Source organism: Nansenia antarctica, assembly GCF_963989245.1.
Source record: "Nansenia antarctica genome assembly, chromosome: 1".
NCBI lineage: Eukaryota > Metazoa > Chordata > Actinopteri > Argentiniformes > Microstomatidae > Nansenia > Nansenia antarctica.
Window position 1 is genome coordinate 113545895 of NC_137674.1, and position 15338 is coordinate 113561232.

At 43.0% G+C, this 15338-nt stretch overlaps 1 protein-coding gene across 1 annotated transcript; it reads right to left on the bottom strand.

Annotated features, from left to right (window-relative positions):
- Positions 1–783: 783 nt before the first annotated feature.
- mpv17l2 (MPV17 mitochondrial inner membrane protein like 2) lies at positions 784–8317 on the bottom strand. The gene is made up of 6 exons (XM_080542300.1): positions 8213–8317; positions 7846–8066; positions 6542–6703; positions 5511–5587; positions 5066–5194; positions 784–1028 (listed from the first exon to the last, which is right to left on the bottom strand). The coding sequence occupies exons 2-6, from the start codon at positions 8030–8032 to the stop codon at positions 918–920; spliced, it is 666 nt and encodes a 221-aa protein (XP_080398426.1). The 5' UTR covers positions 8033–8066; positions 8213–8317; the 3' UTR covers positions 784–917.
- Between the last annotated feature and the right edge of the window lie 7021 nt (positions 8318–15338).

Consider the following 15338-nt stretch of genomic DNA (forward strand, 5'->3'; position numbering starts at 1 on the left):
ACGAAAGCGGCAGCTTGAATTTATTTATTAAATGAAATATGTGTGTTAGGACTTTCATTAATGGTTGTTACTTAATACACTATGTTTACCTCGCGTACAGCAACAACATGGGTGAGTACACAGATTGTTGTTAATCTATAGTTTCCATTCCTAAATGTCCCTATAAATAATAACCAGCATATTATATTGTTCAAATAAATACTACTAAATATTACAACAAATATTACGTTATGTTGATTCAGTAAGTTATTTAAAAACACTCAACAGTCGTACGGTTTCAAGTATTATAGAATGCTGCCAAGCAGCTGAGAATAACAGAACTGCAATAATAAAACTGTAATAAAAGCAACGATCTCACAGTAAAATAGTAAAAAAAATGGAGTCATGATACGCATTTATCGGTATAGTGGAAATGTATCACTGAATCATTTGTCCTCCCCAAAACAATCTTCGAAAGGAGGATAACATATTTGGCACAATGATACAATTACACAGCAGTGGACCGCACATTGAGACAGCATTAATATCTTAAAGATAATTAACAGTTGATTATGGTAACAAGAATAAACACTCTATGGTTACAACTGAAGAAATCTGCATGACTTCAAATGTCCATTATTCTGCAGTCAGCTTCATAGGCCACATAACAGCACTGGTCCCTGGGGTGGAAGGAGTTATGCAATATAACACATGTACATTAATCAATATGCACACAGGATACCCCCAACCCTAACAGTCATACACCCCTAACCCTCACACAGCCATAACCCTAACCCCAAACCTCACACAGCCAAGAGCTGTCTGTTCCCAGAACGAAACATAGATGTGTAACTCATGTTGAGTTCAGGAGGAGATTCTGTGGGGCTAAACCTCCTGGTCCTGGTCAGGTGGAGGTAACCGCCTCCTTGTCCTCCTGGTCAGGTGGAGGTAACAGCCTCCTTGTCCTCCTGGTCAGGTGGAGGTAACGACCCAACTTCCTTCTTTAAGTCCACGACATCGCTGTCGGAAACCTCTAGCTGTCCATCATCCTGTCAACACACCAATGCTGAGTTACTACACATAGAAATGGATTAACATGAGAATATAGACTCTTTTTTGATGGATGCAAAACTCTAACGCTACAACGAAGAATCGCAGAGAGTGATGGACACCAAACATAACTGCATTTCACTGGTGTTGTATTAGACAGACATGTTGAGGGTTAGGGTCAGGGTTAGGGTTAGGGTTAGCACTGACGCAGGACAACTTACTCTGTGTTTGAGGTAGGAGAGGTAGGTGTCCCAGGGTTAGGGTTAGGGTTAGGGTTAGGGTAACTTAGGGTGAATCCCAATTCACCACTCTGGCTCCGTTTTCACCCCTAATCTCTGTTTTGCGCGTTCACGTGTAGCCGTAGTGGCGTCCCAATTCATTACTCATTTAGGGTTAGGGATAGGGTTAGGGTTAGGGTTGGCTCCGTTCTGAGAAAATCTTGACCCTCGTTCGATTCGGAGCCATGAGACTCCCTTCCGGCATGCATTGCGAAACATCTACAGAAATGTTCTTTTCGCTCTCGTAATACGGAAGCGAGGCTGAAATGTCATTTACTTTTTCTGGAATTACTTGTAATTAAAGACTTGAAAAAATATGATAACCATCGTATTATCTTAGTTTAATGTCATTTCAATGCATTATAGACCTTTTCTTTACAACAAGCATAACAAAGAAAGATCGCTATTATGCCGATATTGTGCCTATGCAGCGCCCCATGGAAGTGTCAAGCACAGCCTTCCCATAAGGAGCGCGATTCACATCGAGATGTACATTCCTGTTTAGAAATAAAAGATTACCTGTGGCGTTTGACAGCGGATGATGATAGACATTATTTAATGTGAAGTTATCTATCTAACGTTAGGCTGATGTGTGCATGATAGACGCGCATGACCTATGTCCATGTTTTATTTACAGCTATGGCACGTATTAAACCAAAACAACCCGCAATCCTATACGAGCAGTTGTTATTATGTACTATTATATGTATTAGTACTATATATGTGCCATTTTTGATGGAGGGCAGTCGCTCCTAGCTGTGTCGATCGTGATAGGAATGTCGTATCGACACCATTCAAATGGTTTCAGATTCCCTGTCCTCTCCCCTGTCCGGACACATTTGAATTTTCACCGTAAGCCCCGGTAAAGCGACGTTATTAACCCGCAAAGAGTGTGCCCCGGGCACCGTCTTTGTCCATTAATAACACCGGCTAGGAAGGTGGTAAAAACACAATACTGCTTTGCTAACTTCACCGGTCACCTATACGGTCATTTTAAGCCGTCAACCACCCTGCTGGCACCCCGGGAAGTTATGTTTCGAACCCTGAGAGCATGCATAAATGTCTATCCGGAAAGAGTGCACTCTCCCCGGCCGCTGCACGCGCCTCTCCTCGCTAACGCGGAGGTCCAAAGCATAATAACGCATACATGACATAAAAGCATGTCTATAAATGCTTTTATAGGGGGGGGAAAACTAAACTTTTTTTGTAACCTTTATTAACTAATGCAGTGGACAGCGGCTGTTTCTCCAGTGTCACATCGGATTTCGTAACACCATAAAAATATATCTGTGCTGTTATATATATATATATATAAATTACATGTTATAAGGCTGATCTGCGCATGATAGTGCTGCATTTTGACGTATTTCATTTTCCGCCCGTTGATGGTATATGACGCTATAGTCAGTCCCAATGGTCCAAAAGTAAAGCGCTTCGTAACACAGACGGGGTGAATTTTATGAATGAAAGTGAAAGTTCTGTCACAAAACGCCGTTACATATCCTCACACATTTTTAAGTGGGTATACGGAAATGCTTGGCCTTTCCTAGTGGGTATACTATACGGCAGGGGTCGGCAATAGGCGGCCCGTGGGCCATTGCTGGCCCGTCACCAATAATATTTGGCCCAGCAAATTATTTAGAGAATCCACTTTCTCCCTTTTTTTTTTTTTTTTTCCTTCTTTTTTTTACAATATCGGACCGACAGTCCAACACCGCGCCTATAATGTCCGAATAGAGAATCTACCTCCACCTGAATAATGCGTATTGTACTTGTATCCATGTTGAGAGTGAATGACACAGGGACAGACAATCAGGCAGCGGGGTGCACCGAAGCGCACTGACGCTGAACCCCTCATAGTGAATCATAAGTAGGTGGACAAGGCGTGGTGCTGAAATAGCCAACATGCGGTGTGTGGTTTGAAAAAAATAACATCAGCTCATTAAATCATTCAAACGTAATGTTTACGTATGTGACTGCAACACACATATGAACAGTAACAAAGCAAATTCTGTTTAATTTTCTGAAAAACATTGACAACAAAATCGGCGCAAAGTGGTGGTAGGCCTATGCTCCTGAAACGACAGAGCAAACGCGCTATTAGGGATAATAAGTACAATGAGCCATTCATTCAAAATATACAAAATACAATTAGGTTATTAAATACAATAACGACAGGCTTGGTACTCACTTGCATCTCCCATCGGTCACTATTTGCTTGATATCTGGTGATATTGACGTCACTTTAATCCGCAGGCAGTTTATTTTTATTTTTATGCATCAATCGATTCCTCTCGTGCGTCTTTATCACATTCATTGACGAAAAGGACGACTTGTATAGAAAGGGAACATCGTGAGCACGGAAGATGTGAGTCTCACAACGGCTCTGCATTGATGAAACCAGGTAGGATGAACGTATAGTTCGCTGTCCATTCCTCTTTAAATGCCCTGTTTCCACCGTCAACTTTCCTCTTTAGACCTTTGGAGAGTGACATGATGTTTCTCTTGCTAGCAGGTTAACTGTTTAGCTAACTTCACCCGGCACGCAAACAACCAATCCAATAATAAATAATGTGACCTTGTCTGGGAGGAGGGGGGAATAATTCAGAATAAAACGATGTTAAATAATTATTAGAATAAGTTAGGCTGCGATACATCGTCAGTCCACATATTTATTATTCAAAACTATGGAAAAGGGTGAAACTACGTTTCAACGTTGTTGAGAATCACAACACAAACTTGCTAGTCAAGCCTAATACTGCAACGAAATGGATTGGACTGCTACCTAGTTAACTAGAACACTACTTTACATTGTTAGCAGGCTCACAAAACAAGCTGTGTTAGTTGAATAGCGATGTGTACATTTTTCGAAAGAAAAGTCAAAGCATTAGAACGTGTCACATTTTTTAACAATCAATTACTTAAATTAGCCTTTGATTATGTTCTGGCCCGCCATCTAGTGGCTCAAAAAAAAATGGCCCGAGGCGAAACCTAATTGCCGACCCCTGCTATACGGCATAGTCCTGCGTATCACCTAGACTACACCACTGGAGCACAGGTTTCATACAGGTTAGAGCTTATTCTGTCATGGTCTGATAATGAAGCATTGTTCTTTTTTATTTGATGACTTGTTTGATCGATTGATAGCGTTCAAGTTCATTCAAGTTGTGAATGAATCGCGAGCGTCAATGCTTTTCTACGATACTACGTGTAATGTCACTTGGACATAGAATAATAAGACACTTGAGTCTGGGTTCAACAAAGGTATAACCAGTTTACTTCGGTTCTCTCGACACCTGTCAGTCACCTAGTGGTATATCATGAACTCTCTCTAAGGCGCATGCGCTGTCCTGACTATGAATTAACCCATTAATTACACTACGGATGACGTATTAGGGTTGTCCCATGAAAGGTTGTCCCATTTCCCCCGGGGAACCACTACGGCTCTGGCTCCAAAACGAGTGACTCCAAAACGAGTGACTCCAAAACGAGTGACTCCAAAACGAGCCGAAGTGGTAAAAAAGAGAATCGGGATTGGGCCTTACTCTGTGTTTGAGGTAGGAGAGGTAGGTGTCCAGGGTTAGGGTTAGGGTTAAGGTCAGGGTCAGGGTTAGGGTCAGGGTTAGGGTCAGGGTAACTTACTCTGTGTTTGAGGTAGGAGAGGTAGGTGTCCCAGGGTTAGGGTTAGGGTTAGGGTCAGGGTCAGGGTTAGGGTCAGGGTTAGGGTCAGGGTTAGGGTCAGGGTTAGGGTAACTTACTCTGTGTTTGAGGTAGGAGAGGTAGGTGTCCCAGCCCAGGGTGATGGTGTTCACGTACACCACCCGGTATTTGGGTGCGAGGTAATAGAAGTTGATGATCTGTGCAGCCGGCCAGACACACCAATCTGCCTACGGAGAGAAATAAACACATCTTAACAGACCCTAGAACTCCTAATAGCACAACAAACAGATTCAGACTCAATTTAATTGTCATAGCAGAGTAGAAGTACAGAGACAAGGAAACGCCTTCGCCATATCAGTCCCCAGAGAGTCAAACCCCTCTATATTCTAGACTACAAACTACAGACTACAGACTACAGACTACAGACTACAGACTACAGACTACAGTCAAGCAAAGGCATCAGAATAAAATATAACGTACTTGGCCAATAATTCAGCAAGGCATGCATCATATAAGACCGTGACCTGACATATCAGTCCTTACCTTATAGAACTCCCAGAACTTGTCTTTGAACTCCAGCCATCCCTTGGATACAGAGTGGCCCTCCATCACGCCCATGCCTGTGAGTAACGAGAGGATTGGGTCAGATTTATAACGACAATATTCAACAAAGAAACACTGATGTACACCAGTAAGCAAATCACACCATTTATAGATATCACACAAAGCTGATTGCTGAAGCTGTCTCTGATCTAGACTAACATGTCAGGTGGGTTAGAAGGCAGGGCTGCAAACGACACCATAACATCTCACCATCAGGGGGCAGCAGTGAGTCTAGAGGTCAGCAACCTAGAATGACCTAGCCTAGAGGTCAGTTACACAATGATGACCTAGCCTAGAGGTCAACTACACAATGATGACCGAGCCTAGAGGTCAACAACCTCTGGTCAGAAAGGCCGGCCAACAACCTCAAGGTCGCCGGTTCGATTCCCCACCCCAGGAGGGAGCCGGGTGTGAGCTGGTGACTGGAGGGTTGCTGGCATCATATCTAAGGTATCCTAACACCACTGCTGTTGTGCCCTTGAGCAAGGCACTGAACTCCTTACTGCTCCAGCGGAGTGTAACTAGGGGTATGTTGTGTTGTGCTGCTGTGTCTCGAAATTAATCGTTAATTTCCCCTCGGGGATCAATAAAAGTATCTTCTATATCTTCTATATCACATCTATACCATGTGGCCTTGCAAGAGGCGACCTTCGACCCCCTCAGAGTTCCAGCATTGAACCTACACAACCCGTGTTCTTACCTCACTAGTTTCTTCATGCAAGTTAACCATTGATCACACACACACACACACACACACACACACACACACACACACACACACACACACACACACACACACACACACACACACACACACATTTACATTACATGTCACCTCGGAGGCCCCAGGGTATAAGTGGGTGGGTGGGTCAATAAATCAATAAAGAAAAAGTCAATAAATTATCTAAACGCATTTCTCCAACTGAATAATAGATTGTGTGAATGGAAGCAGCAGGAGTTGGGTTTCTCACCTACAAAGTACCAGGCTCCCAGCGTGGTGGAGGCGATCAGCTGGTCCACCAACACCTTCTTGCCTACGGTCTTAATGGCGTTGCCCACAAAGACTTTATCCAGCCAGGAGTACCAGTAGTGGAGCACAGGGCCCATGGAGCAGCCCACTGCAAACATTCGCCCTGGTGGGGAAGAAAAAACACATCATCGTTAGTGTCCCAACAACACGGTAACAACTGCTGACTAACTGTACACAGGACTGGCTAGCCTACAGGACCACTACCTATCCTCCGCCGTAGATTGAAGTACCATCTCTTCATCTCTTCAGGCTACATCTTAACTGTCCCCTCTACAGACCTCCTCATCCCCACTACCCCCCTGTACAGGTCCTCTACTGTAAATAATAATCATAATCATAATAATAATAAAAAGTAATTATTCCTTCTTCCAGCATTATAACTGCCAAAGTCCCCTGGTCATAGCATAGATTACTTCTTATAATAATAATAATAATAATAATAAGAATAATAATAATAATATCTTAGATTTATATAGCGCCTTTCTCAAACCCAAGGACGCTTAACAGATTTCATAGACAGACAGACAGACAGACAGACAGTCAGACAGTCAGACAGACAGACAGACAGACAGACAGACAGACAGACAGACAGTCAGACAGTCAGACAGACAGACAGACAGACAGACAGACAGAACAGAAAAACAAAGCAAAGAAACAAAGACATGATCAAATATGATAATGTGATGATTTTTTTAATGATAAAAAAATAACATGATTGTGATGACTGTCTGATGGATAGACGACGACTGATTCACTTACTTACTTAGACAACTGTGTTTGTTGTAAGTAGCTTTGGCTAAAGGTGTCTGCTAAATGCCAAGCATGTGAAGGTAGTACCACCTCTATATAATAATGACAATAATAATAATAATAATAATCACATTACTGAGGATAGCATACCATCGCATGATCACACATTCCTATTGGCACCATGTATACTGAAATAGTTATGCACTCACTGCAATGCAAGTCGCTTTGGATAAAAGCGTCAGCTAAATGGCACATGATATGATCACACATATATATATATATATATATATATATATATATATATGTTACGGTACCTGTGGGAATACGGTACATGTGGGAAAACTAGGGTTAGGGTTAGGTGCTAGGGTGCTACGGTTAAGGTTAGGATTAGACATGCCAGCATGTACCAAGTCACCCTAACCCTAGTTTTCCCACATGTACCGTAACATATATATATATATACACACATATATGACCTGTGTGACAGCAGCTCACCTGTGCGCCTCCAGTCCCTTGGCTTCCCCGGGTGGTTGTGCCTCTCCCGGGTCTGCTGCAGGACGTCTCCCAGGGACAGCATCCCGCCTCCGCTCAGCGTGTTGGTCACGATGAGGAACCGGCCCTGGAACAGCGGCTTCCAGTAGAAGGAGATCCGCACCAGGAAGTCTTTACCCCGGGGAAGCATCGTGTCTGCTGTGAGGAGGACGACCACCGGTCATCTGCAGCGCAAAAGACAACAATGACAGATGCTCGTGTCTAGAAAAGACAGAAACGCTTACATGCAACAAGTCTGACAGGTACAAAGTCTGCCTCATTCATTACTCAAGCAACCTTGCGATGTCATCATGCCATGCTGGTTTGAGACCTGGAAGTTATATCGGTTTATAAGTGGACAATGTCACGAACCTATATCATTAATCATATGGCAGGGTATGCCTCATCACAAACAGACAGACTGTCAGACAGACAGACAGACAGACAGTCAGTCAGTCAGTCAGTCAGTCAGACAGACAGTCAGTCAGTCAGACAGACAGACAGACAGACAGACAGTCAGTCAGACAGTCAGTCAGACAGACAGTCAGTCAGTCAGTCAGACAGACAGACAGGCAGACAGACAGGCAGACAGGCTTACATGCAACAAGTCTGACTTCACACGGACAGACAGACAGTCAGGTACAAAGTCTGCCTCATTCATTACTCAAGCAACCTTGCGATTTCATCATCATGCCATGCTGGCTAGATACCTAGGTATATCGGTTTATAAGTGGACAATGTCACGAACCTATATCATTAATCATGGCAGGGTATGCCTCCCCACAAACAGACAGACAGGATACCTCCGGTGTATAATGTAATTATTTTTAATGTAATTATTTATGTAAACCAGCTCTTTTCCCTTCTTGTTTTTAGTATTTTTTTCCTAGCACCAGGGGAGCCCCCCCCCCTCCCAAATTTCGTTGTTTGGTACCTGTACTATATTCATGACAATAAAGACCATTCATTCATTCATTCATTCATTCATTACTCAAGCAACCTTGCGATTTCATCATGATCATGCCATGTTGGGTGAACTTACCTGGAAGTTATATCGGTTTATAAGTGGATAATGTCACGAACCTATATCATTAATCATATGGCAGGGTATGCCTCATCACAAACAGACAGACTGACAGACAGAAAGTGTATAAAACCGTAACTGTTGACAACACATGTCTGCTTAGAGGTCTCCAGTCACATGAAGGATAGTTAGAACATGGCCATTACTACTGTCATGCGCAGACGCTTCTGTCACTGACGGGTTCCATGTTTCGTAATAAACATTTTATTTTGTTAGTGAAAGTAGCTGATTAAGTGTAAGTGTGTGGAAAGATGTTTTCTAAAATGTCACAAGTTGTTTTATTCATCGGTATCGGTGGTACTCACCAAGGCAGATGATCTTGTTGTCAATCTGCGCATGTGCAGAGCAGTCACGCTGCCGAAAATGTTGGCCGTGTTTGAGAGAAGCAATGTTGAGCGGTTGCCGACTAGCGCTTTCACCTCAAATACCTTTTGCATGGGCTTGTTTGACTTTGACAAAAATAAAATCTGACTAGAATTCATACAAATCAAATCAAACTTTGTTTAAAGTACTTACATATGACAGCAATGTAAACATGATAAAAACAGTACATTTAATATGGAATAAAACACTATGAACAACACAGTAAAGATGATAGTGATGGGGAGGGGAGAGTTGCGACAGGCAGTTGTATGCGGAGCTAAACATGTAAGTCTGGAGGTTGGACTTAAAACACTGTATCTGTCTCTGACCCTCACAGAGGCAGGGAGACTCTTCCACTGAAGCTGTATACCGCATGCACAAAAGAAGAGATCTGGTGAGGCTGCATTCTCATGTTCTGCTCCAGATTGTGTCTCACTGCCAGTTTACATTAGGGATGCAACCTCAGCACATTATGTTCAAGTCAAGACTAAAAACCCTTCTTTTTAATATTGCCTTTAAATGACTAAATCATTAAATGATGATTATATAATGATGGGAGCACTCTGAGCTGCAACGTTTGCAGGAAAAGCACTATACAAATAAAAGTTATTCTTCTTCTTCTTCTTCTTATTATTATTATTATTTTCTATACAGGGAATGGCAAGCAGTACAGCATCTTTGGATCTGAGGGTTTGATCAGGTCTACTAACTAATCAGGTGCATGACCATTTAATACTTCATAAGTTAAAAGCAAGGCCTTGAAATGTGTTCACTGTGTTTCCTGGCAGCCAGTGTAGAGATGGTCATTTTCTAGGTTCTAGTCAGAAGTCTGGCAGCTGTGTTCTGGATAAGTTTCAGACGTATGTCTGTGTTGGAGGAGCCAGGCAGTCATATATTACAGTAGTTAAGTCGTGACGTTATTAAGGTGTGAATCAGTTTCTCATGCCATGAGATGATACAAAATTCCTGACCTTAGCAATATTGCGAAGGTGAAAGCAGGCAGCTCTGGGTGTGTTTCTGATGAATGTGAGTTCAGGGTCACGGATGACATAAGACTGTTGACATTATCGTTTGGTACAACGCTGCACCTGTCTAATGTTAATGTCATAATTGGTATGAGGCGTCTCTGTGCTTTTGGAACAAGGATGTCCAGCAAGATGAAGGCTGTGGCCGTGCTTCCTACATGTCACGCTGCCCGGTCACGTCTCTTCTGTATACTGGCTCCCCACTGGTGGAATGAGCTCCCCACGGCTGTCAGGACTGCAGAGTCACTACCCATCTTCTGTCTTAGACTGAAGACCCATCTCTTCAGGTTACATCTTAACTGCTCCTCCTGAGACATCTTCTGACCCTCACCACTACGTCTCCTAAAGTCAAGACACCCGCTTTCCCCTCTACTGTGTCCCTAAAAACTTCTATTGCCCCCCTTGTACTGTCTCTCCACTGTTTACATATTATTATTTTTATTTTTTTTTAAAGACCTAGGTTTAGAAGAAGGTTTTTCCTTCTATCAATGGCCCCGGGCCTACATTGCAATGAGTGCATACATTTCAGTATATATGGTCCCAACGGGAATCGAACCCACAACCTAAGCGTTGTTTGCTCCGTGCTCTACCAACTGAGCCACAGAGGACCACTGTTATAACCCTGGACATTACACACCTTTAGCTCAAACCAATATAGACAATTAGTAGAATTGGTTAATTGGTTAAAAATGGACAATTAGTAAAATATTGACAATTAGTGAAAATCCAGTCCAGTCCTTATTCCACTTATTGCGGATGGAAATGGATGCAGAGTTGAACCCTCTGGCTCCTCCTCTCTCTGTTGTACTAGTTGGTACTGGCAAAGAGAGTAAAGTAGGGAAGAGAGGGCACTGTATGAGCCAAGTTAGCCAAGACCTGGTCTTCCCTCAGCATCCCCCCCCTCCCCCCACCACCACAGCCACAGCCTACTGAACTGAACACCCATTGGATGCCTATGAGAGATGCAGTCGGCCCAGTGAATCCACATTCCTTGAGTGAATCCAGGAAATGGTGTTAACACCATTAATGGGTTCTGTCATCTTGATTCATAGCGACATGGATTGTAGTGAAAATGCCCTTTTAAGTTAATTTAGTCTGGCTGTTTGAGATCATAAATCAGCCTGGTGAATCTGTTTAACCTCCAATGATGACATCACACCATCGCCTCATGTCCTCTTCCTGAAGCTTCTTCACTGAATGACATATGATGCACTGTGTCTCTTTCAGGGAACTTCTGTAACCTTACACACTATATAACCTTACACACATCTGGTCTAACTAGAGGTGGAAGTAGAGATGCACCACCTCAGTGGCTTTTACCCAGATACACTATTAACATTCATGAAACGACAGGCAGAAAGAGGTGGGAGGGCGGGAGGGTGGGAGGGCGGGAGGGGGGAGGGTGGAGGGTGGCAGGGTGCTACTGCCTATGAATCAATCGATTAAGAAATATGAGTCACACTGCGTCCTGTGTCGGAGGGGACTGCAGAGTCACACCCTCTCTCCCGCCGTAGACTAAAGACCTCCATCTCTTCAGGCTACACCTTAACTGTTCCTCCTGAAGACCTCCACTCTTCAGGCTACACCTTAACTGTCCCTCCTGAAGACCTCCATCTCTTCAGACTACACCTTAACTGTCCCTCCTGAAGACCTCCATCTCTTCAGGCTACACCTTAACTGTCCCTCCTGAAGACCTCCATCTCTTCAGGCTGCACCTTAACTGTCCCTCCTGAAGACCTCCATCTCTTCAGGCTACACCTTAACTGTCCCTCCTGAAGACCTCCATCTCTTCATCTACCTACCTTAACTGTCCCTCCTGAAGACCTCCATCTCTTCAGGCTACACCTTAACTGTCCCTCCTATGACCTGTTCACCCCCTCTACCCCCCCTGTACAGTTTCTCTACTGTAATGTAAAAAAAGAAAATCCTAATTCTTCCTTTTTCTAGCATGACTTATGACTACCAATGGCCCCTGGCCCTAGCATAGATTAGTTTTTGTTGCAATGACTGATGGATAGATGATTCACTTACTTAGACCAATGTACAGTATTTGTTGTAAGTTGCTCTGGATAAGGGCGTCTTAAATGCCAGAAATGTAAATGTAATATAAGATGAGGGTCCATGGCATGGCTTTGTCAGAGGACAGCATTGACATGCTAGGTTCATCTAGACATCGAGAAAGAAAGTGCACATGTGTTCTACTTCTACTGCATGTGGAAACGTCTACTGGTATGGATAAGGTATGGATCTATAGATCTTAGATCTTGTATCTGCATGTCATAATTGAATCATATTTGGACCTCCATGGTGGAGTTATAAACTTGTAAACTGCGACACTTTAAATGAATGTGCAATAACACTATGTGCAATATGACAACCCTCGGGTACATAAGGTTCAGAGATAGGAAATGTTAGAATAGGTATATCATAGCATAGAGTACAGCACAGTGTTTTATTTGTATAGTATAGTATAGTGGATAGTGGACATAGCCTTTATTTATGTAAACCAGCTCTTTTACCTTCTTGTTTTTAGTATTTCTTTCCTAGCACCAGGGGAGCCCCCCCCTCCCAAATTTCGTTGTTTGGTACCTGTACTATATCAATGACAATAAAGACCATTCATTCATTCATTCATTCATTCATAACTGGGACAATGGAGACATGATAATACCTCTAAGCTGCCTCTAAACATTCACATTGGTACATTCCATTGATACATCCTGACTCTATAAGCTAATGAATTATAGAGAAACTCAAGCTGGGATGTTTAATGTTTCATGGGGCTGGCTGGGTTTAACCCATCTTGAATATTTCAGACGTTGCTGTGACGGCGTGCTTCCGGATTAGTGGGTTGAGACGTCATTCAACCGGAGTAGCGCTAAGCCCCGCCCACCGCTGTCGTCACTGGTCAGTCATATGACGTCGGTGTTCCTTGCAGGTGTTCTCGACGCGGTGCAGCGCTGGTGTAATAGGAGCCGGGAAATAAACATTAAAGGTAAGATGAGGCTATTTATGTTATTATTATAATGTATATTATGTCATAGGGTTAGGCTACAGTTGTGGGTTTTGACATGTTGTGTTTTACTCGCCGATAGAATAGAAAGAAGGAGGAATAATAACCTTCATTTGACATAAGATGCTTGGGTTTAGAGAGAAAATAGAGAAAAAATTACGAATTACCTGCAGAGAATTATACCAACGGATCAACGGCGATCACTGGAACTTCTAAATAGCAGATAAATGACTTGGCTGTGTGAATAGATGGAATAGATGTAATAGATGGAATAGATGTAATAGATGTCAGGCCTGGTGCCATATGGAGATGCACGGCCGCTCCACTAAGGATCAGCCGACGATCCACGGATATAATATATATATATCTCATATTTACTAAATATGAACGTCTTGGATTCTCCATAAAACGACGGATTTGGCGCATCACAATGAGAGAGAGAGAGAGGGGAGAGATTGTGCGTGTGCGTGTGTGTGTGTGTGTGTGTGTGTGTGTGTGTGTGTGTGTGTGTGTGTGTGTGTATGCGTGTGTGTGTGTGTGTGTGTGTGTGTGTGTGTGTGTGTGTGTGTGTGTGTGTGTGTGTGTGTGTGTGTGTGTGTGTGTGTGTGTGTGTGTGTGTGTAGTGTCAGTGTGTAGCCTATTGAATATGTAATGTCAGGACAGCCGAGGATACACACCCCGTTTTTACCCCAGGCACCGAAACGCGCTGAATATAACCGTCTGTACGACGATCATTTTATCTCTTTTATTAACGTCTATATTAACGTCTATATTCATGTCTATATTCATGTCTATATTCATGTCTATAGCCTATTTGGCTTGGCTACTTCGTTTCATGGACTGGATGCAGCTGTTATTGGAGTGCTATCAGTGTTTAAAAAAACACGAAGCATAAACATCTCCTACTTCAGCATTTTAAGACCAATAACGTCAATCATAATCTACATCTACAAAATTGTGATGATCTCCTACCTGAGTATATAATAAAGAAGCATGCAGAGACATATTCAGTGTTTCAGTAGGATGGCATATGGAGCATAAATGCAGTATCGAGGCATCCTCATATGAATGTACCTACAGTATCTATCGGGAGGATACAGTACTTCTGATAGATTACACCCAGTCTAGATTACACAGTCACACCACACTGCAGCGCTGTTTGTTCCCCCATCCCATGAAACCAAAAGCAACTGCCACTCTCCTAATTGCAGCCTTGCTCAGAGATGCAGACAGGCCTGTGATGTCTTCTACGGAGAAGGGTGTGTGTGTGTGTATGTGTGTGTGTGTGTGTGTGTGTGTGTGTGTGTGTGTGTGTGTGTGCGTGCGTGTGTGTGTGTGTGTGTAGGGGGGGGGGGGGGGGTAAAGAGAGGAGAGGAGGAGGGGTAAAGGGAGGAGAGGGGGGGCTATATTTAGCTCCATCGGACGTGCGCTTTTCTTCCTAGAAAATAACTAAGACGCTTGATTGGAGGACTGGGGGAACGGGACGGTTTAGGCAACCCTGTAACAGGATGTGTGTTACCATACGATGCTCTGGGTTAGGGACGATATCAGGAATATCAACTGGTAAACTGATGTCCTATGGTTTTATAATAAACATCATGATGTAAGTAGCTTTACTGTGCGTTCCTTGTCTGCTGTCCAAGTAGCCTGATCGTACATGGACATCAGATATCATCAAGCAGGATTTTAATGCTCTTATACACATCCCTCTTTCAAAATAACCATTGGTTCCCTCCTAAGATCTTTCTGTATTTTTCAGAATTAAAGATACATCTTTTAAGACATCCTTTTATGCAGGAAGTTATCGTGGAAATGGGTGTACCTGCCTGATACAAAATATGATTTCTCAATTTGACCTATACTGTGTTGACAGTTGAATGTTTTTGCTTGACTTAAATAGTATTGTACTACTTTGGTAGGCTACGTTCAATTCATTGATATAATACTGCAACATAGTGTATGATCATGGCTA

Bases quoted from the DNA above. Each gene is read 5' to 3' on its own strand.
- mpv17l2 (XM_080542300.1), bottom strand. From the start codon at position 8,032: ATGCTTCCCCGGGGTAAAGACTTCCTGGTGCGGATCTCCTTCTACTGG. The intron at 6,704-7,845 runs GTGAGCTGCTGT...CTTCCCCACCAG, and splicing joins AAGGGACTGGAGGCGCACAG to GGCGAATGTTTGCAGTGGGC. The intron at 5,588-6,541 runs GTGAGAAACCCA...CGTTACTCACAG, and splicing joins GGGAGCCTGGTACTTTGTAG to GCATGGGCGTGATGGAGGGC.